Source organism: Coffea eugenioides, chromosome 5, assembly GCF_003713205.1.
Source record: "Coffea eugenioides isolate CCC68of chromosome 5, Ceug_1.0, whole genome shotgun sequence".
Taxonomy (NCBI): domain Eukaryota; kingdom Viridiplantae; phylum Streptophyta; class Magnoliopsida; order Gentianales; family Rubiaceae; genus Coffea; species Coffea eugenioides.
In genome coordinates this window covers 51,878,912-51,898,762 of record NC_040039.1, presented here as the reverse complement: position 1 = coordinate 51,898,762, position 19,851 = coordinate 51,878,912, and the positions used below count along the sequence as shown (strand labels likewise).

Sequence of the window (19,851 nt, the reverse complement as noted above, 5' to 3'; positions counted from 1 at the left end):
TGTACACTGTACACACACACACACACACACATGAGCGCTTTGTCTTTGTGTTCCTCCTCGTCTGCATTGGGCAACACTAAAAAGACTAACCACCACTAAATCACACCATTTTTTTTTTTTTTGGGGGGCTGGGCAGATGTAAGTGGAGAGATTGGGGGGAAGTTGAGTTGAGTATCGCGACCGCAAATCCCCAGTGCCCTCTCGTTAATGGGACGAGTGAGTTCTGAATCTTGATAGTCTTTGCACATGCATTTCGTCGAAGTGGGGAAGGCTGATGTTTACACTTATTCACAACCAATCTATAGAACAGAGACATGTAGGGAATAGTTGAAACAGCCCTTCTTTGTGATTCTTTAATTTGTTTTTGTATTCAATACTGCATCCTTAGTGGGAGAAGGAGTGTTTCCATTCGAAGTTAAAAAAAAAAAATGGGAAAAGAAGCTCTTTTATCTTTAGCCTCACTCTACCTATGAGCCAAATCCATTATTGTAAAGTGGAGTAGCATACTCGAACAGTAGATGTCGTTGTTTGTGGTGTAATTTCGAGCTGAGTGAATGGTTTTATGCCCTTTTTAGTATTGCCATGCCATCAACTGTGGATTCTTATCTTCTCTTACTAGTATTATATGATTTTTCAAAAGATAGGCAGATACTCGTCCTCACTTGCCATACAGTTATAAAGGGGTGAGAGCACAGCTGAATAATCAATAATCACTCACCTTTTATTCCGCATTGAACATTGCTGAAGCGTCAGGGGTAAACCCCTAGTGAAAACTCACTGTCAAATGAGATCATGTACAGTGCAAGAATCAATAACCAAAAACAAAATTCCATGTTTCTCTTCTTTATTAAATATGGGAATCCACAGGAAAGGGGAGAAAGGTAAAGAAATTGCTTCTCTTGTCAATTAGTATTCGCTTTGTTATTGTTTTGATTAGATGGTCGGCTGTATCGAGTTGTTGCAATGCTTTTAATTTGGTAGGACGGAGTTCCATCGAGCTAAAGTTGGATTCTCAATCAACCAGGAATAGGATAGAGGATTTGGTTGATTGTCTTTATCTTTTTAAGACAATTCCCAGACCTTCAAAAGTGTCTTTCGAGAATAGGTTGTCGTGAAAGCAACAAAAGACCTTTCAATCACACAGATGAAACGAAAATAAGCACCGAACCAACCTTAATATCATCCTAACAAGTCGCATGAAATTCTGTACTATACAGGGAGATTTTCTTTTTTAGTATCAGACCTGAGAATCGAAACCACTGCCGATCGAATGGTAAAATAAATATTTTTGGCCCAATATAAAAAAATTTTAAATTTAAACTAATATCATCATTGAAAAGATATACATTACGGGAATTGTACTCTAAAGGAATCATAAAATTTTTTCTTCAAATAATGTAAATGGAAATCATTTTCGTAGCAAACCCGAAAAAACTTGCCCTGAAAACTCTTAAGAAGACGGAAAAGCAATGGTAGTACTTAATTCGTTCCTCTGCCATATAGTTTCGCACTCCTCTGATCTCATTCATCTACAATTTACTCGTATTCAATTGTTTATAGGAAGACGAAGATCCCATATACACATTAAACCCCAAATGCAATAATACTGCTAAGTCATCAGTGTCAACATTTTGGAGTGGATTTCAATGCGCATTTGCTACAACAATGGCCGCGTATCGATGCAATCAAAGGTGCAACAACAACAACTGCATTTAAACTCGGGCCAATGAAAACCCTTCCAGGGAAAAAACAATGCTGTCAAGGGCTTTGAATAGCAAGCCTAGAAGGAGCTTTCACGGCGTGGAGAAAGAAGATAGCTGCCGATCAGCAGCGTCCATACTCTCCGAGTATGGAGGCTTCACGGTGGGGTTCATGGATGACCTCCCACTGATCTCTTGTGATGGTAGTGATCATAAGGGCGGTTGGGCCGAGTCGCAGCATTTGACCCTTCGGCAGGTGCTCAGATCATCGGTGGCAGTGGTGGGCGAGAGCCGTTTGGGGTTTACGGAGAAAGTGGTGCTGCTGGATGGTAGGATGTGTGCACTGAAGAGGTTTCGGAAGGTTAGTTTGAGGAGGGGCGAGTTTGGGAGGAGAATCGTGCGGGTGGGTTTAGTGAGCAGCATGTCCGACTATCTTGTTCCTGTCACTGCTTATTTCTATAGTAAGAGGATCAAGTTCGCTGTCTGTGATTATTATCCCATGGGAAGCCTTGCTGATTTGCTGGCCAGTAAGTTTTACGAATCAGAGATATGACGCCAATACAAATTACTGATGAATAACCAACCTAACCTGCTTCTTGTCTTCCTGTAATCCCTTAATATTAAAAAGATCAGTGCGTAATTGTCCTACAGCTAGTACTGTGAATTAGAAGGAAACCTAATTACTTTAATAATTTATCTTTCTTAGCTTGGAATTCAATTCGTTTCGGATTTCTATATAAACAAGAGGATTTTTCTAATAGGTGCTTTCAATCAATCTTTCTATTCAACAAATAAATAGCAATTCCATTGATTATCAATATGTATGGTCTTAAATCTTTCTATTCTTTAGAGTTGCTTACTTCCATTATGTCAATATCAATAACTACTGTTCTTATCTATGGTGATAATTATATGGCTCGTGATCAAGCACATTCGAGTTTTTTTTTTTGCTTATATGGGTCTTTTCAGTACTTCCATGTTAGAATTAGTTACTAATTTGAATTTGATGCAAATTTATATTTTTTTTTTTGAGAATTAGTTGGAATGTGTTCTTATTTATGACTAATAAAAAGGGATTTGGTTTGTGCCTGGTGTTCGTAGTTAGCATATAGCTTAGAGTACAGTTAGAATACAGTAACTTTGTATGCGAATGCATATAGTCATATGTATGAATGGTCCTCCCCTTACATTTTGACATTTTCACAAATGAACTTTATTTTTCCAAAAAATTATACTAGCCAAACCTTATAGCCATACATGGTACTTTCAAATGGTACTTTCTACCTATTGTTCTAAATTAATTACTTCTTTTTTCTTAAAATAAAATAAAATAAAATAAAATTCCTCTCTCCTCTATTGTGAAGGTGCAAGGGAGCAGAATCAAACAGCTCTAACTTGGAATCAACGACTTAAAATAATTCTGAGCGTTGCACGAGCAATTGAATTTATCCACTCAAGAAATTCCTTGCAAGAGACGAAGCACTTGAAGTTGAATGTGCACGGGAACATCAAAGCCTCTAACGTCATGATCAATATAGACTTCACTGCTCGCTTGTCCGACTACGGCTTCATCCAACTGGCTGAGAGGGTGGAAGTCGGCGACGCTTGGCAGCGTAAACCTCAGCCGAATTTCGAGCACGGTGAAGTATTCTGCCAGGAAAGTGACGTTTACAACTTTGGGATCATCATTTTGGACTTGCTGCAAGGGCCTAATAAGGATTATACCAATGATAGAGACGGGGGGCATGTGGATTTTGAATTCTGTGTGCAAGGAAAAGAGAGAGATCAAGCTTTGCAAGTTTTGGAGATCGGTTTGGCATGCACAAACAAGTCCCCTGGAGCGAGGCCTACCATACAGGAGATATTACTGTGTCTAGGAGATGAAGTTTTTATGTAAGAAACATGATGCAATGTCAAAGTTTAATAATGCCGCATGTGATTTTGTCAGCAGTATATGTTTTGGTTTTTTCAGCCCCATGATGGTGACTTGGCGTAAAACTTTTACAGCTTGGGATCGGAATTTGTGGTTTTCAGATGCTATCATCTCAATGCAATCGGGATACAAGTATTTGATCTTGACGCATGCCGTATGCCGGATGCCAAACTTTTTTTGAAACTGGACCGTTTTTCAAGATTATTTAAGTTTAGTTGATTATTATTTGTGTATCAAAGCTAATCAAATAAAATTAAATTCCCAATTACGTACACAAAAGCATGCATTAAGTGCACAGACAAAATTAGTTTGTTTGAAATTGTTAACAAATTGACAAAAAAGTTCCATGAAATCTTGCTTCTTCGAGATAACCGTGGAGGACTACTGCTACGTACAATATAAAACTCCTTCTTCTTCTTCTTTTCCCTTTCTCTCTTGGTTGGTTCTGAATATAAAATTTTTACCTTTTTTTATAAATATATTTTTTAATTACCTTTTTATTTCACGTACGTCCAATCGTTCCAGTATATTTTTTTAAAAAGAAAATTCTAAAAATAGCAATCCAAACACGACCTTTATTTTGCTTTCCGGTTATGCATAAGCCAATCTATTGGGACTAGAGGAGTGTTTTGCGGGATACTTAACAAGATTAGAACCAGCAGTGACAAGTTAGCTCAAAGTAGAAGTAGAATTCACCAAAAGTAGTGCTGATCCAACTTGGTATAAAATGCAAACAACCCACGCGACATGAATCGGTCGGTCGTCAATTCGTTTCTTTTGTACATTTATACTAGTAGCCGTAGCAGTACCGTGTTTCTTTTGTACCCTTGTAGTCGTAGTACTGTGTTTTCGAGGTCCAACCGATGGAACGGTAGAATACATTAAGTCTAATTGTCTGCACAATTGGTCCAAGTCCAACCATGCATATCATCATCATATTCATCGGGGGGAGCTGTTAGTGTCCTTGTCTCGTCTCATGTCTAATTCCATCTGGGAGTATTAAGAAGTCTGTGTGTCCTGTCCGGGTCCAGCAAATGAGAATGACAAATCGCCAAGAAACGCCATGATGGCTTCCACCACCCAAATTATATATTACTACATGCTTGACTGTGCCAGAACCCCAGCGTGATACGTAATCTCCCCGCTTAATGCCTGATCACCTTTCTTTGCTTTTCTAAGTGGTACGTGTTTGCGGCTCGATCGGCAGAAGGGAATTTTTTATTTTTTATTTTTTATTTTTTTTGCTGCTTCAAATTGGGATTTGACAGACACATGTCATGAATACTTCAACTCCATACACACATTTTGTACATGGAAACGGACGTGGACATGCTCTTTAGATGGTATGGTACTACTGTGTCTTTTTCAGTACTGATGATCACTTTTACTTTTGATAAAAACCAAACAAAGGGGTTGTGTTTGCCTGTTTGGGCAGCTGATCATAGCTGTGGCTGAGGGACTACCATCAACAGCGTCTTTTGCATGCTCTAATGCGGAAAATTAAAAAACAAAAAACAAAAAATGGAAAGGGTGCAACCTGCAACAGCAGACCTTTACTTATTTAAAAAAAAAAAAAAAGGGAAGAAGAAGAAAAGCTAGTACTACTGTAATAGCTAGCTTGAAAACATGTCTGTTTCCAGCCTTTCTAGTTTTGGCGGCACTCGTAGCGAGCCGATGTTCAGAGAAAATACAACTACCAACTGATATTCTTGGTCGGCCCCTATTTTTCTTGACCGTTCAGGGCTCTGCGACTCTGCATAACTCCAAAAGTTTTGACGTTAGTAGTTACGTAGCAGCATCGGTCTGTTTGGATTAGCTATTTTTGGGGTTATTTTTCAAAAACAACACTGTAGCATTTCATTTTTTTAATACAAGTCCGTTTGGATTAGTTATTTTTTTAGTTGTTTTTCAAAAACTATATGAAAAACTTTTACTGTAGATATTTTTTGGATTATTTTTAGAGGTATTTTTAAAACATATTTTTGAGTATTTTTATAATTTATAATTTTTATATTTATATATTTATATACATTTATGCATTTATAATACATTTATAAATATTTATAAATAAATATATTTATTGCTAAATGGTGCATCTATTTACAAACATTCTTCGCTCTCATTGAAAGTGTCATATTTTTTATTTTGAAATATTTATCGTGTTGAGAAAGTTATAATATTTTTTATTTTTTTCATTTTAATATAAACATATTTACTTTAATCATATGTATGTTATTATTTAAATTTATAAAAATAAAATTATAAATATCCCCATCAAATCATTAACTATTATTAAAGAATTAAAATCTCAAAACATAACACTGACAAAATAATAATTGAAACGGAGAGAATACTTCACAATTCACCCGTCCTCCTCCTGCATCTGCATTCTACTCTTTGAGTATCTCTTAGTCTCTTTTTTTTTTCGAAACGGAATAAACTTACACACACACATACACAATTAGATTAGAAACATTCGGAAGTTACGCCCGTTGAGTATCTCTTAGTCTCATCCCTGCTAAGAACAGAGTCCTAGAAGCCCGTTGAGTATCTCTTAGTCTCATCCCTGCTAAGAACAGAGATGAGACTAAGAGATACTCAACGGGCTGCTAAGAACAGAGTCCTAGCAGTCTAGTGCTACAGTAAAAATATCTCAAATAATTTATAATCCAAACAAACCCACGCGTTAAGCTCACTACATGGTCACACATTTTTTTTTTTAAATCTTTTTTGGGTGCTATTTTAGAAAAAGAGGATTTTTCTTTTTCAACCGCACTTAATTTGGAAAATATTGGTTGCACGGCTTATTACTGTAACTAGTGCGAGTATAATCGTCTTGTGGTTGCACCTTTTTTTTTATTTTTTCACTCCGACTGTAGTGCTACCGCCACATGACATTGAAGACTACAAATCCAAATTAGATTAGTCCCGAAAACAAAAACAAAAAAGGTGAAGAAGCATGATTGTTTGCATGAAGGAGCCGGGGTTAGACATAGAGCAGTATTTTTTAATTGGGTCAATGAGATTGGATTAGAGATTGAAGGCACCTACTATTTCCTTCCCTCTTCAATGAATTACCCAAACGCAAGAGGCAGATAAGATAATAGACGTCAATCCGAGAGCCTCTCGCGGTGGGTCAATAATAAATGGCTGCTCGAAACACCAGCGACATTTGCTCGCGCATTTACGTGTCAGACTTTTATTCTGAACGAGCCACTTTCGAAACCAGCACTCAGTACTACTACTACCTCTCGCACCCTTGCTTGCTAACAAAGCGGAGCAACACATGCCATGCCGCACACACGGTCAAATTTAAAATAGTCCGCCTCCTCCTCCTAAACAAAATCAACACATAAATCTAACAGTACCAAGAATCATAGTAATTAATTAAGGAATATATATATATATATATATAAATATTAAGGAAGTCAATGGAATATATTCTTTTTCCTTTTCTTTTTTATTGGTTCTTACCATATCTAAAATTTCTTCCAAGATCCCTCTCTTCTTCTTTCTATCTCTTCTGTTTATCAGTCGACAAATTAAGACTGAAAAAAAAAAACTGAAAAAAACTAGGTGGATGAGGAATGGGAGGACAAGTTGATGTGAAGGGCGGCGTTCTTGGTGGAAAGACAAACGGGGCATGAGTCGAGGGCAGGCCCGCAAGCATAACACAAGCACAGGTGCCTGCACGGCAGCAGCAACACGCTCGCCTCCTCCTTGCCGCAATTTCTGCACACCCTGCACCACCTCCTCCTCCTCCTCCTCCTGCCACTGCCGCTCTCCTCCTCCTCCTCGTTTATTGCACGCTTACCAATGTCATCGTTATTGCTACGATTACGCTCCACTTGCTCTGCCCCTTCTCCTCCTCCTTTTCCCATATCCAAATAGTAATTGCTTCCGCAGCATGACTGCGCTTCATCATCCATCAAACCCTCCGCTTTATAATGCAATTGAGCTTCGACTTGTTGGGCTTGAGCCAGCACCACCTGCTCCAGGTTGTTTCTCAATGCATTTGCCGTGGCCTCATTGCTCTGCGCCAATTCTCTCCATATCTGGTTTTCTGCGCACAACGACCTAACTTTCTCCGCCAATGCCCAATTTAATTTCCCAATATTCTCGATTTCCTCCTCTTTCGCTCTCAGTCTCTTCATCAAGCTCTCCTCCACCGCCCTTATTACCCTCAATGAATAATCCTTTCTCTGTTCCTCAATTTCCTTTCTCACCTTCGCCGCCTGTTAAATAATCAAATAGCCCAACACCCAAGATTTCAAAATAAAAGGGTAAAAAATTTTAAATCAACTGGATATAAACAACCAAAAACACGCTAGTAGGCAGGATTCTCACGTGGTGGGAGATGAATTGATCGATTTCCAATTGGTGTTGCTGGGTGCGTAAGGAGATGTCTTCTCCCAAGAAAGTCGCAACGGAAGTGCAGCGTTCACTACTGTTAAGATTGGCAGGAAACGGGAGCAAGTTGCGGTGGCAGTTGGCGATTCCGGCGTAGGAGGGATCTCTGGGGCGCTTCCTTGACGCCAGGATAGGGATGGAGCAGGTAAGGCCACTGTCCGACTTCATTGCCGTTTTCACCGGAGTCCAATCTGCCGCAACAGTCTTACCGTTGATGGAAGCAGGAGGAATCAATGCATCAGCCGCGGTGGTGGTGGTCGTCGAACCAAAGGGCTCGCCATACATCATGTTGTTATTAATAGTATTAAAATTATTATTCACACCTTCAATCACATTCAACATTCCCCTGGCACAAGCAAAACCAACCCATAAGGCCACAAACGATTTTCTACCTTTAGCTTCCCAAAATCAAATCCATATGGTAGTGTACATTAAGAGAAAACGGAAAAAAAAAAAAAAGTCAGTCTACCAGGAAAAGAAAAACGAAGAGTTGGGCACCTGTTGTCAAGAATCTGTGGTGTGAAAAGACAGAGACGCCGAGCTTCAACGGCCATTTGGAGACGAGTCGCCCTTGACCTTTTATCAGTAATTCAGGCGGATGGTTTTCCAACATACGTGATTACTATATATCCCTGATCTGTCTGTTCTTCTTCTTCTACGCGTATAGTTGGATTTGTTGAGTCATGAAACTTGTTGGGTGGGGGATTTGCGAGGGTAGAGAGAAAAGCGAGAGAACGAAAGGCAAAAGAGAAGCATGCAATGCAAAAGGCGGTTTAAGGTTAGAGGTTCGATATACATATATACATATATATATTATTTTATTTGAGGGTTTGGCTTCTGGTCAAATACAAATACACGTACGAGAGGTCGAGGAATCCGTACATTAGCACCGATATATAGTAAGTACTTGAATGAAAATATTTTCGAAGAGGACTTTTCGTATAAACTACTAGTAGCTCTCAAGCTCTGTTTTTTATAAAGAAGACGAAGAAAGAGAGGAGGGACGAGGGAATTGGAAAATCTTTTTCTTTTTCTTCTTTAAATATGGCAAGCAGCAGTAAAATGTCTATATATCTTTTCCTTTTTTCCTTGTTTGTTCGCTTTTTTTTTTTAATGTTTGTATTTGTCTTTATTTTCTTTCCTATTCAGCGGTTGCTCTAAAACCCCTCCTCTCGAGAGTGTTTTAAAATATTATATGAAATAATTAATATAACATATTTTTATAATGTGATACATGTAAAATAAAATATATATATATTAAAAAACATGTTTATAATACAAGTAAATAATTTGTATACAAATAATGATTATTTAAGCACTTCCCTTTTCTTGACTCAGTCTAATTTATGTTAACAACAACAACAACACGAGAGTTTTGTGTCAATCCCGTATTACTTTATGTGCGATTCTTTAGGGATTTGTTTTTGCTTGCTTTTGGAAGACTTGGGCAAGCATTTGTCGGAGCACACAATCTTCCATCAATTATCAATCTTCATCATTTATTAGATCAGTAATTGCGTATTACCTTATTTTCTTTTAGAAATTACCAAAATTTTATTTTTCAAGATACCTTTTTTTATAAAATAAAAGCAAATTTTATAAATAAACTAACTGAAAATTGGCCAGCACGATTTATTTGACAAAACAATTTACACTAATGACAGAAAATACTTGAAGATGCATTGTTAAGGTAGAGCAATTAGAATTCATTTTCTTTTCAGGAGGGAGGGGTTGTATATGGAAGGTTGAAGAATAAGACTATAATTAAATTGAACGCTTAATTTATATTAAAACACTATTTATAATTTATAAATATTTGTAACTTTCAAAATTAATAATTTTGACATATTCCCGTGTAGGGGGGGACATGGTGAAGGACTGAAAAGCTCCTGTTTACTTGATATGGAAAGGCGGTCCTCCAAACGGAACTGTTTACTTTTAATTCAAGTCACCCATTTTGATGGAGTAGGAGTGCCTCCTCTCTGCTCTGCTGTGGCAGTGGGAGGGATGGGTCACGTGTGCAGTGGAGAAAAGGGTAGTGCGGGGCCAGAATGGCGAATGAATGAAATGGGAATTCTCTGTTGTTTTTGTCCACAAAGAGAGATGGGGGCCGGGGGTGCGTGGGGCTTGCTTCTACTAGTGGAATTCTGACGCGGGGGCAGGACAGCAGCCGAAGTTAGCAGCACTTAGCAGCGGAGAGGATGGAGGAGAATTTGTTCCGACGGCTGTTTCCGCTGTTTGGGTTTGGCAGGCTTCTTGCTGCCCATTCCAGGACAAAGTAGTAGTATTACGTAATGGCCGTATGCAGTCACACTATGCTCCTCCAGCTCACACTTTATATATACTTTATACATATATATACTGACACGTGGTTAATTGACTACTCCTCACCTAGTCTAGTGACTACTAGTAGCAGAGTATATCACCCGAAATCCTGCCTTTTACGACTATGATGATCTTTTGACCACCGATTCAGGAAGGAAGGAAATTTCTATGAAACACAACTCCAGTGTCAGTACAGCGCTTGGCCGATTGGCAAGTGAATTTTTCGGGTGTTTGTCTAAAATTTTACTGTAACTTACTATAGAAATTTTTTAAAAAGTTTTTGAAATATATATTTTTTTAATATTTAAAAATGTATAGTTTAAAAACTTTAAGAAGCTTTTTGAGGTTGCTGTAACTAAAATTTTTAAAAAATTTATAGCAGACAAACTTGGCATTGATTATCCTCGACAGTTTTATTTTTATCTTTTACATGGTTTTCTAGTGTAACTTGCCATTATTGACACCCCGATAATACTCTATTCATCTTCTCCTTCTTTCTTGTTTCTTCTTTCATCGATGTTTTTTTAAGCAGTAGCTAAGTATAGTACGTACTTAAAGAAGAGGGGACCAAAAGTTCCGGTCTATTCTATATAACATGAATATGAATATCCAATCCAGAACGCTTCTCTCTGATGACACATACCGGTGCAGGAAAAGTTAACCTGCAAGTGGACTACATTGTACTGGTAGTGTCTCAGTTTGATTTTGTAGCCATATACGTCCGTGTCAGTTGGTTTTTTTTTTTTTTTTTTTTTTGTCAAAACGGTGTCAGTTGGTAATTGAGTACTAGTAGTAGTATTTATTTTCTATTGCCAGCATTTGTCAGATCCGTTCTAGCCTCCCACCCCGCAAGGACGCTGTCCTACACCAATAGTAATTAATATTAACCCGATGTACCAAGACGTTACTTGTCTCGTTCTTGATTAAATACAATCCTACCACGCAGCCGTATCATTATTTATTATAATAATATATATATAATAAACTGCTACTGGTAGTAAAGAAACAATTCTGAGATAGAATAGTAATAATATATTTATGCTTGCCAGGTGTACCTTCCTTCCTTTCTGAGGTAGAAAATAAATCCAGCTATATGCACCTTTAATGTCCACAGATATAATATATAGTACGAGGGCATCAACCGTGCGCCGCTCAGACAAAGTAGCTGCAGTTAAGGAGACAAGCAGAACAGACTTTTTTTTTTTTTTTTTTCCTTAATTATAGTTTGGAGCCAATAAATTAACCCTCCTATCCTCCTGGCCACTAGCCAGTAATCAGTAATTACAGTAAAATGGTTGTTGTCGTTTCTTACTTTTTCCCTTAGTGTACTTGTTTCGGCCCATGTGGCAACAATAATATATTATTTTAATTGGGATCAAGAATGATTAACACGCATCATCAGACCAGGCCTTTTAATTTTGCACACCGACCAACACAAATAAAATTATACGGCCTCGAATCGATCTTCTTCTGATCTTGCTTCCGATTCACCTTCGCTGTAAAACAATAATGAATACTAGTTGATCTTTTGCCCCCTTACTTCTTCCTACTCCACACGCTTGTGGCTTCTCGCCCATAATTAATCAAGGTTGCTTTTTATTCTTGCACTCAAAAGTGTACGAGTGCACCACCAGTTTGATTATTGTCAATTAGCTCATTTGATGATTTGATGTTAAAAGAATTTTTGTGGGATCAATCTGTACTCTTAACGCAGTATTACTCTTAGTGCGTGACAGCTGACTAAAATAATAATAATCATGATAATGATGATCATCATCAGTTCAACCAAAAAAAATTTATTATTAGGGATAATTTTACAAACCTCCCCTGAGGTTTCTGACACTTGCACCGAGACCCCTCTAGGTTTTAAAATTTTCACCTAGCTCCCTTGCTTTTCAAATTTGGTAACAATTCAGTCCCATTAGGATTAAAATATTACTATCATGATAGAGATGACATTTATATTCCATGAATACCCTCTTCCTCCGTATATTAGCACAAGATTGTTTGTTAATAAAAACCTACTAGTTTTCCTTTCGTCATAATATTAGTGTAACACTTTTTAAATTTCACTTATAAACATTTATGTATTTAATATAAATTAAATGATTCAAAGTAAAATACTCATAAATAGCTAGTACTTTATTCATATAATGAAAGAAACTCGTAAAGAACTGGTATGTTATGGACATTTTTTTTTTACTTTCAAATACTTCATTTATATTAAATATAAAACATGCTAGTTTTTCTTTCGTAAAAATATTTGTGTAACGGCTTTTAAATTTTATTTGCAAATATTTATGTATTTAACATAAATTAAATGATTCAGAATAAAATACCCATAATCATCTCTACCTTTTTATTAACAAGCAATCTTGTACTAATATAGGGAGGAAGAGGGTATTCATGGAATATAAATGCCATCTCTATCATGATAGTAATATTTTAATCCTAATTGGACTGAATTGTTACCAAATTTGAAAAGCAAGGGAATTAGGTGAAATTTTTAAAACCTGCAGGGGCCTCAGTGCAAGTGTCAGAAACCTCAGGGGAGGTTTGTGAAATTATCCCTTATTATTATTACCATCTCTTATCAAATTATATTCTAAGTACCTACTTGGTAGCTAGATGAGCTACCACCTAGCAATACGTACGGTAAATATTACGCACCCTGTGTTTCTTCCATGCATTTTTGGTTTTCATAAAGTTTGGACGCCATACATTTATGCCGCATCCAATACATCAAACAATTCAAGAATCGATGAATTTGATGCGCTTAGGCAGAGAAATCTTCATCATCACTCCAGTTTTGTGATCCTTTTAACTAAAGTGGGCCAAAGAAAAAAAAAATACATACCAGAAGCAGAAGAAGAAGAAGAAGAGCGAAGAGTGACAGAAATGTAATGGTACTGTACTGATCGACCAGACGCAAAGTGAAAGGTCGAAAGAAGTATGGTATCGGTGGATTCCTCCACCCAAACGAAACGAGGAATCAGCTTTCTTCCAACCTCCATTATTATTGCCCCCATTCAGCCAAATCACAATAATATCTTTCCTTTCTCTTTAAGCACCACACCGTACCAGGGAATTCCCAATATAAAAGAGCACAATAGTAAAAGGGAGTTCCCAGTATATATGTATGTACAAAAGAAGATGAGTCAGTAAATAAGGGGTTTGTGGGTCACAATTCATAAAAAGTACAATGCTCATTGAATTATTTAAACTGTGCGAAACCAGAAGGATTCCCATCCGTGATTCGAGCCGTCTCTGTTTGGATGGCAGTGTTTTTTAAAAATTAATTTTTAAATATAATAAAATTTTTTAAAAAATATTCTAAAAGTTAATCTAAAAATTTTAAAAAATATTTCAAAATATATTTTAAAAACTATTCTACTCTTAAATATTTCAAAATATTTTTTAAAAAATATTTTAAAATATATTCTAAAAATTTTGTTACAGTAAAATTTTTCAAAAATATCCTAAAAACAGCTAATTCAAACGTAACTCTAATACTACTAGTAGCTAGATGGGCAGCATGTAGATTGAAATGCAAGTGCGTTCGTGCTTTCCCCACTTTCGACTTTCGAGGCCAATTGAAGCACCGATTGACTTCTTGATAGTACTATTAACTTTTTTTTTTTGACTAAGTACTATTAACTTTTTATCTTTACACCTTCATTTGTTTTTGCCTTCTCTATATCCAACCTTTTAAGTTGAGTTGCTTATTCTATTTTTGTATGACTTGTGAACCGCACGCACGTTTTCACTTTTCTTCTTCCTTTTTATTTGTTGGGAATTTATTTATTTATTTTTGTGTAAGAGCAAGGTTTAATTTCACGTTGCAACTCTTCAACTATATTTGAAGTACTCTCTTTAACTTTAAATCTCAACACTTTAGTCTCTGTTTGGATGGGAGTATTTTTTAAAAATTAATTTTCAAATATAATAAAATTTTTAAAAAGTATTCTAAAAGGTAATCTAAAAATTAATTTTAATTTTTTAAAATTTTAAAAAATATCTCAAAATATATTTTATAAACTATTATACTCTTAAATATTTCAAAATATTTTCTAAAAAATATTTTAAAATATATTCTAAAAACTCTGTTACAGAAAATTTTTTCAAAAATACCCTAAAAATAGCTAATCCAAACGGAGTTTTAGTTTTTAAAGTATAAAATCTGACAAAGGAGATTGGCAACAAATTGTGGGCTCTGCGATACCTGTGTTTTAAGGCCTACTTTTTTTATTTTTACTGTTACTTTTATTTCGTCGGAGATGAGATTTCTCACACAAAGCCATTCCTGGGCCAAAATTGCTTGCTGGTTTTACTAATGACAACCGCTTTGGGCCCTCTGGACTCTGGTGTGACGCCGCCCATATCGACCAGAGAGAGGTATCCAATGTGTTTAGGACGGACTAGAGATTGTCATCACAAATCTTCAATGGGCCTCGGTGGCTGAAAGGCCGGATTCGGTTGAGCTGTGCTGCGGAAAATGACGGAGTAACTGATGGCTGGCCTAACAGTAACCAACCCTTGTTAAAGATTTCTCAACGGCTGGCATAGTATTTGTAGAGTATTTGTATTGTCGTGGAAGAGGTGGGTGAGCTGGAGGATAAGCTGTCAAACCCAAAACCCCACTCCCACTTCCGTATAGTTCATAAAAACAAACTCCCTCAGCTCTTTCAAGCTTCATTGCCTTCTTCAATTCAACCTCCCTATCCATCCATCCGTCCGTCCCATCCCATCCAATCCGATGGAGACCGTATCCACCTGCACTCTAAATCAACATCCTTTTCTCACTAGTAACCCAAGACCCTTCGCCTCCAATTTCGCCTATGCCTCTTCCGTCTCAGCTCTTGGATTTACTTTGCCTTCTTCCCATAAAACTTCTGCCCCTCCAAATCAACGCAGGAAAACTCTGGTGACTAGCTCTTCCATTGCTGTTGAACACCACACTCAGACTAAGACTGCTGTCATAAGAATTGGAACAAGAGGGAGGTACTGTTGCTTCTCTTTTTCTTCATTTGTTGCTTAAAGATTGCTCTTTTGTGGAACAAGCTTTTTTTTTTTATTGTTTAAAAAAAAAACATCCAGCAGCAACTGGATTATTGAATCTTCTTCTGTCATGCTCATTGCAGCTTCCTTATTGATTATTGTTATTCAAGAAAACATGGGTTCGGTTGATTGGTTCTGTTGTGTTGGATCTTGTTGCCGGTGTTGGATAACATTTCTAGGATATTTCAAATGAACTATAGTTAATGGAAAATAATCTTCCGTGACACAAATAGAAGCATAGGCTAGTCGAACTGATTTAGTTAATGTGTCTAGCGAGCATATTTTGTTGGATGGAATTAGTTTTGCTTAACACATTAGTCAAAGAGTTTAAGTTGAACTCACCGATCTGCTCATCAAACTTTTGGGGATTGCATATGGAAGGATCAATGTGGTAGGATTTTGTTTTTGGCAGTTGTTCCCTGTTTACGTTGGTACTATTTATCAGGGTCCATGGTACATAGTAAACATGAGTTAGAAATTTAGTTTTCTCTTCTTCCTTTATGAGAGCTCAGAAGATATCAACCTTTTGGAACCGAGCTTTTGGAGTGTTGTAGAAACCCATGTTTCTTTTGACTTAGGATAAATAAAATCTACTGACAGCCTCTTTTGCCTTTAGGATTTTGGAGTTCCTTGAAGAGTGTCGCGTCTGCTTTGACACGCTTAATTATCCTTGGTTCCTTTTTTGCTTCCTTCAAGAGGAAGACAGAGACACCTTTTCACTTGCGAGTGGTCACTTGAAAAGAACACAAGATTTGAGGCAGATCCTTCATCCAGTTCCTTGGAACATAGAGACCATGCCCTCAAGTTATGACACTGATGCATATCCTAATCCAGAATTTACTACTTAAATAAGAGAATATGAATAAAAATTTCCACTTTTTTCTTTCTAACATGGTTGACATATAAGAAAGACAACCATCATATTTATCATTTTATCCCTTTCTTGTACTATCAGATCCTCGGGAAATATGAAAAATAATGAGCAAAAAGCGCCCCCTAGTGTCTGATAACCAAAACATGACTGAAAAATGAGTAGCTGTTTCATGTATTCTTGAGCTAACTAATTGTTGCCACTAATTGACCAATTTATGTCCATAGTATCGATGCAAGAAAGTACAAATTGATGTTTTGACTCCTAGAACACTATACTGCTTCTGTGTTATATATGCACCCTCCTGTTTTTATTTTCTTCACTTCTGATTGCCATTGGGTAATTCCACCTGCATATAGAATGGCACCCGCTAGTCATTATGTAGCCTCTCTTATGGTTCACATATACAACTCTTCATTGTGTAGGACAGTCCACTAGCTCTTGCACAAGCTCATGAGACACGGGACAAATTGATAGCATCTCATCCAGAACTGGCTGAAGAGGGGTCAATTCAAATTGTGATAATAAAAACAACAGGTGATAAAATCTTAAGCCAGCCACTAGCAGACATAGGTGGGAAGGGCTTGTTCACCAAAGAAATAGATGAGGCTCTCATTAATGCAGACATTGATATTGCTGTTCACTCAATGAAAGATGTTCCTACATATTTGCCTGATAAGACAATTTTGCCTTGCAATCTTCCCCGCGAGGATGTACGTGATGCATTTATTTCTTTAACTGCAACTTCACTGGCAGATCTTCCAGCTGGAGCAGTCGTGGGTACTGCTTCGCTGAGGAGGAAATCGCAAATTCTTCATCGTTATCCATCTCTTAAGGTGAGCACGATATGGATGATTGTCATGATGAGGGTCTCTAATAGTATTACTATTTTCGCCAAGAGATGAGGAAATTGTTATCAAGTTGACACTTAATATTACCAGCATTTTTTCCGAGAAGCATAACTAGTTAATTCTTCTTATATTATGCATGCTATATTTGGCAATAAATTTGAAGCTCACATAAGTAAAGGCAAGAGTGACATTTATATCTTTGAAGCTGTTTTCTTTGAATGGAATTGAAAGTGCATTTAAACAGGAGGATTTTTCCTTTTTAATCTAATTTTAAGATGTAAAAGAGTGTTTAGGGAAAATTCTAATTTCCTCAGCCCCCCCACCCCCCCAACAAAAAAAAAAAGTTTGTATTCTGACTTCCATTTTTGGCAGAAAATTTCTATTATAGTTGTCACAAACAAACATCAAATCTCATCCTTCTTTGATGCTTTTTTCTGGACTAACTTAAGATAAGTTAATTTACTAGAGCATTTTGTATCCTAAAATCCAAATCAATTTCTGTTTGTTTGCACTTTAGGATATAAGTGCATATATTCTAGGAAGTGATCAATTTTCATCAACAGGTCCTTGTGCAGTTGAGTAATTCGTAGGCACCAGCTACTTCCACCACTAGTTGACACTCTTTTGATCTTTTAAGCCAGAGAAGTTCACTATCTAGGATGTTCAGTTGAATTTATTTCAATGCTTTTGCATCCAGTCTTAGTGAAGTTAGGGTTGGGCACAAGGTTACCATTATCTTTCTTTTGCTTGTTTTTATTGCTCCTGATTGAGCTTTTGTCCATAGGTGCTTGAAAACTTTCGAGGGAATGTTCAGACTAGGTTAAGAAAGCTGAATGATGGAGTCGTCCAAGCAACATTATTGGCATTAGCTGGCCTCAAACGTCTAAATATGACAGAAAATGTCACTTCTATTCTTTCTATGGATGATATGCTTCCAGCTGTTGCTCAAGGGGCCATTGGAATTGCATGTAGAAGCGATGATGAGAAGATGGTATGTGCTGTTCTACTGGATATTTCTAGTTTTCTCCTCTCCTCTGTCAATTTGCTTGTTTTTTCTCATTCAATTTAACCTTGCTAAGATGGAGTTTGGATGCATATCCTATCATCGGTTTGAAAATGTTACACGATTGGACGTGCATCTGATTACGTTGATGCGTGTTACTGTTGCATTGTGCTTTGCTTCGGGAAATCTCCCTGATAAACCAGAAGAGTTTCCTGTCTCTTGAATAGATGTACATATCTTCTGCTGATATAATGGGATTCATCACTTAGTTAGATGTCGGGAAAGGCATAGGCTGGGTTCGTGCAAGTAAAACTGTTTGCAGAGAGTACGTGTAAAATGCATTAATTGTGTGAGCTGAATGATTCTATGCTTTTTTTTTTTTAACTTTGATTTTCAAGAGCTTATAGTGTTTTACCTTTGGCAATAATTAAGAGTAAACTATCGTTGTCTGTGATGGATCTTTGCTGTTATATTGCTGCATTTTATTTTAATGGTTTTCCCTCAAAATCTGAAGAAAGTATATAGTTGATACGGTTCATGGGAGGCTCTCTATCTTGGTTTCCAGCGTATCTTGAATCTCTCACGTAGTTCTTTTGGAAGATTCTATGTCCACTGTTGCGTGTTTATCTCAGTCAACCATGTTTAATGCAGGCCGGTTTTATAGCCTCACTGAACCACGACGAAACCAGGTTGGCTGTTGCATGTGAGAGAGCATTTCTAGAAACGCTTGATGGGTCTTGTCGCACGCCAATAGCTGGATATGCTTCACGGGACGAGGATGGTAATTGTCTCTTTAGAGGATTGGTGGCTTCCCCAGATGGTACCCGAGGTAAAGACCAAAATTTTGACATATCTTTGTTTGCCAAACGAGATGTTAAGCTTTTAGCACAGCTCTGTGCTCATCTTTGTATTATTCCTGCTGTCCTTTCCAGTTCTTGAAACCTCCAGAAAAGGTTCATACACTTTTGAAGAAATGGTTGCCATGGGCAAGGATGCGGGCAAGGAACTTCTCTCAAAGGCTGGGCCAGGATTTTTCGAGAGTTAGACGACTAAATGAGTGAGTACGATGAATTAGAGTATGCTTCCATTTAGACATGTATAGAGAAAGAGAGAGATCCAAGCGGTGTTGCTGGGTTACCAAGGTAGGGATTCATTCTTCTTCTTCTTGTAATGGTAGCATTTTGATATGCTGCTGTAACCATTAGAGGGGGACGGACTTATTTGGCATTCCAGTTATTAAGTCCACTGTTATAACTTGTAACTAACTGTAGGGGAATAATTTTTGGTAGTTGTATAGCATTTTTTTCTATAAAATCCTGTCGAGATATTCCCATGTTCCAGTTTGGCGTTTGAGATCTGCAACATGCAACCTGGCGTTTGGCCTTTCTTGTCCGTGCCCAGTCCATGTGTCCGATAAATGGTATGTGCAATCGACGGATGGTAGTGGATCTGGTGTTGCTGATGGCCCACTTTGTATGTCAAGTCTGTTTGCGTCTGCTTGGTTGGATCCATCTATTGGACTGCTGGAAAAGTAGGTTTGCTATCACTTTGGCCCAGTCGTATACTTCTCCGTCCTTCGATTTCTAATATTTGTCTCCTCAAAAGTTTTTTTTTTTTTTTCCTCATTGTCTAAACTCTCTTTCTGTCTTCGTCCATTGTCTTCCAAAAACTTACATATGCACCGCATCCAAAGACCAGCA

The 19,851-nt window shown here is 37.3% G+C and overlaps 3 protein-coding genes across 4 annotated transcripts; 2 read left to right on the top strand and 1 right to left on the bottom strand.

The window, feature by feature from the left end:
* Positions 1 to 1,752: 1,752 nt before the first annotated feature.
* On the top strand, positions 1,753 to 3,597 carry LOC113771997 (probable inactive receptor kinase At5g58300). The gene is made up of 2 exons (XM_027316539.1): positions 1,753 to 2,227; positions 3,065 to 3,597. The coding sequence occupies exons 1-2, from the start codon at positions 1,753 to 1,755 to the stop codon at positions 3,595 to 3,597; spliced, it is 1,008 nt and encodes a 335-aa protein (XP_027172340.1).
* Positions 3,598 to 7,094: 3,497 nt separating this feature from the next.
* On the bottom strand, positions 7,095 to 8,809 carry LOC113772044 (probable BOI-related E3 ubiquitin-protein ligase 3). Its single transcript, XM_027316582.1, has 3 exons — positions 8,542 to 8,809; positions 7,981 to 8,389; positions 7,095 to 7,868 (listed from the first exon to the last, which is right to left on the bottom strand). The coding sequence occupies exons 1-3, from the start codon at positions 8,595 to 8,597 to the stop codon at positions 7,206 to 7,208; spliced, it is 1,128 nt and encodes a 375-aa protein (XP_027172383.1). The 5' UTR covers positions 8,598 to 8,809; the 3' UTR covers positions 7,095 to 7,205.
* A 6,162-nt stretch (positions 8,810 to 14,971) lies between these two features.
* LOC113770365 (porphobilinogen deaminase, chloroplastic) lies at positions 14,972 to 19,535 on the top strand. 2 transcript variants are annotated; one of them, XR_003468404.1, is made up of 6 exons: positions 14,972 to 15,369; positions 16,728 to 17,133; positions 17,933 to 18,139; positions 18,803 to 18,980; positions 19,084 to 19,293; positions 19,493 to 19,535. XR_003468404.1 is itself a non-coding variant. In XM_027314795.1 (5 exons), the coding sequence occupies exons 1-5, from the start codon at positions 15,125 to 15,127 to the stop codon at positions 19,194 to 19,196; spliced, it is 1,149 nt and encodes a 382-aa protein (XP_027170596.1). In that variant the 5' UTR covers positions 14,972 to 15,124; the 3' UTR covers positions 19,197 to 19,491. The 2 variants fall into 2 exon arrangements, 1 of the variants encoding a protein (XP_027170596.1); XM_027314795.1 differs by lacking the exon at positions 19,493 to 19,535 and having other exon boundaries at positions 19,084 to 19,491.
* Positions 19,536 to 19,851: the final 316 nt, after the last annotated feature.

Bases quoted from the DNA above. Each gene is read 5' to 3' on its own strand.
- LOC113770365 (XM_027314795.1), top strand. From the start codon at position 15,125: ATGGAGACCGTATCCACCTGCACTCTAAATCAACATCCTTTTCTCACT. The intron at 18,140-18,802 runs GTATGTGCTGTT...TGTTTAATGCAG, and splicing joins GAAGCGATGATGAGAAGATG to GCCGGTTTTATAGCCTCACT. The intron at 18,981-19,083 runs GTAAAGACCAAA...TGTCCTTTCCAG, and splicing joins TTCCCCAGATGGTACCCGAG to TTCTTGAAACCTCCAGAAAA.
- LOC113771997 (XM_027316539.1), top strand. From the start codon at position 1,753: ATGCTGTCAAGGGCTTTGAATAGCAAGCCTAGAAGGAGCTTTCACGGC. The intron at 2,228-3,064 runs GTAAGTTTTACG...TCTATTGTGAAG, and splicing joins CCTTGCTGATTTGCTGGCCA to GTGCAAGGGAGCAGAATCAA.
- LOC113772044 (XM_027316582.1), bottom strand. From the start codon at position 8,597: ATGGCCGTTGAAGCTCGGCGTCTCTGTCTTTTCACACCACAGATTCTT. The intron at 8,390-8,541 runs GTGCCCAACTCT...TGCTTGTGCCAG, and splicing joins CCACAGATTCTTGACAACAG to GGGAATGTTGAATGTGATTG. The intron at 7,869-7,980 runs GTGAGAATCCTG...ATTATTTAACAG, and splicing joins ATCAATTCATCTCCCACCAC to GCGGCGAAGGTGAGAAAGGA.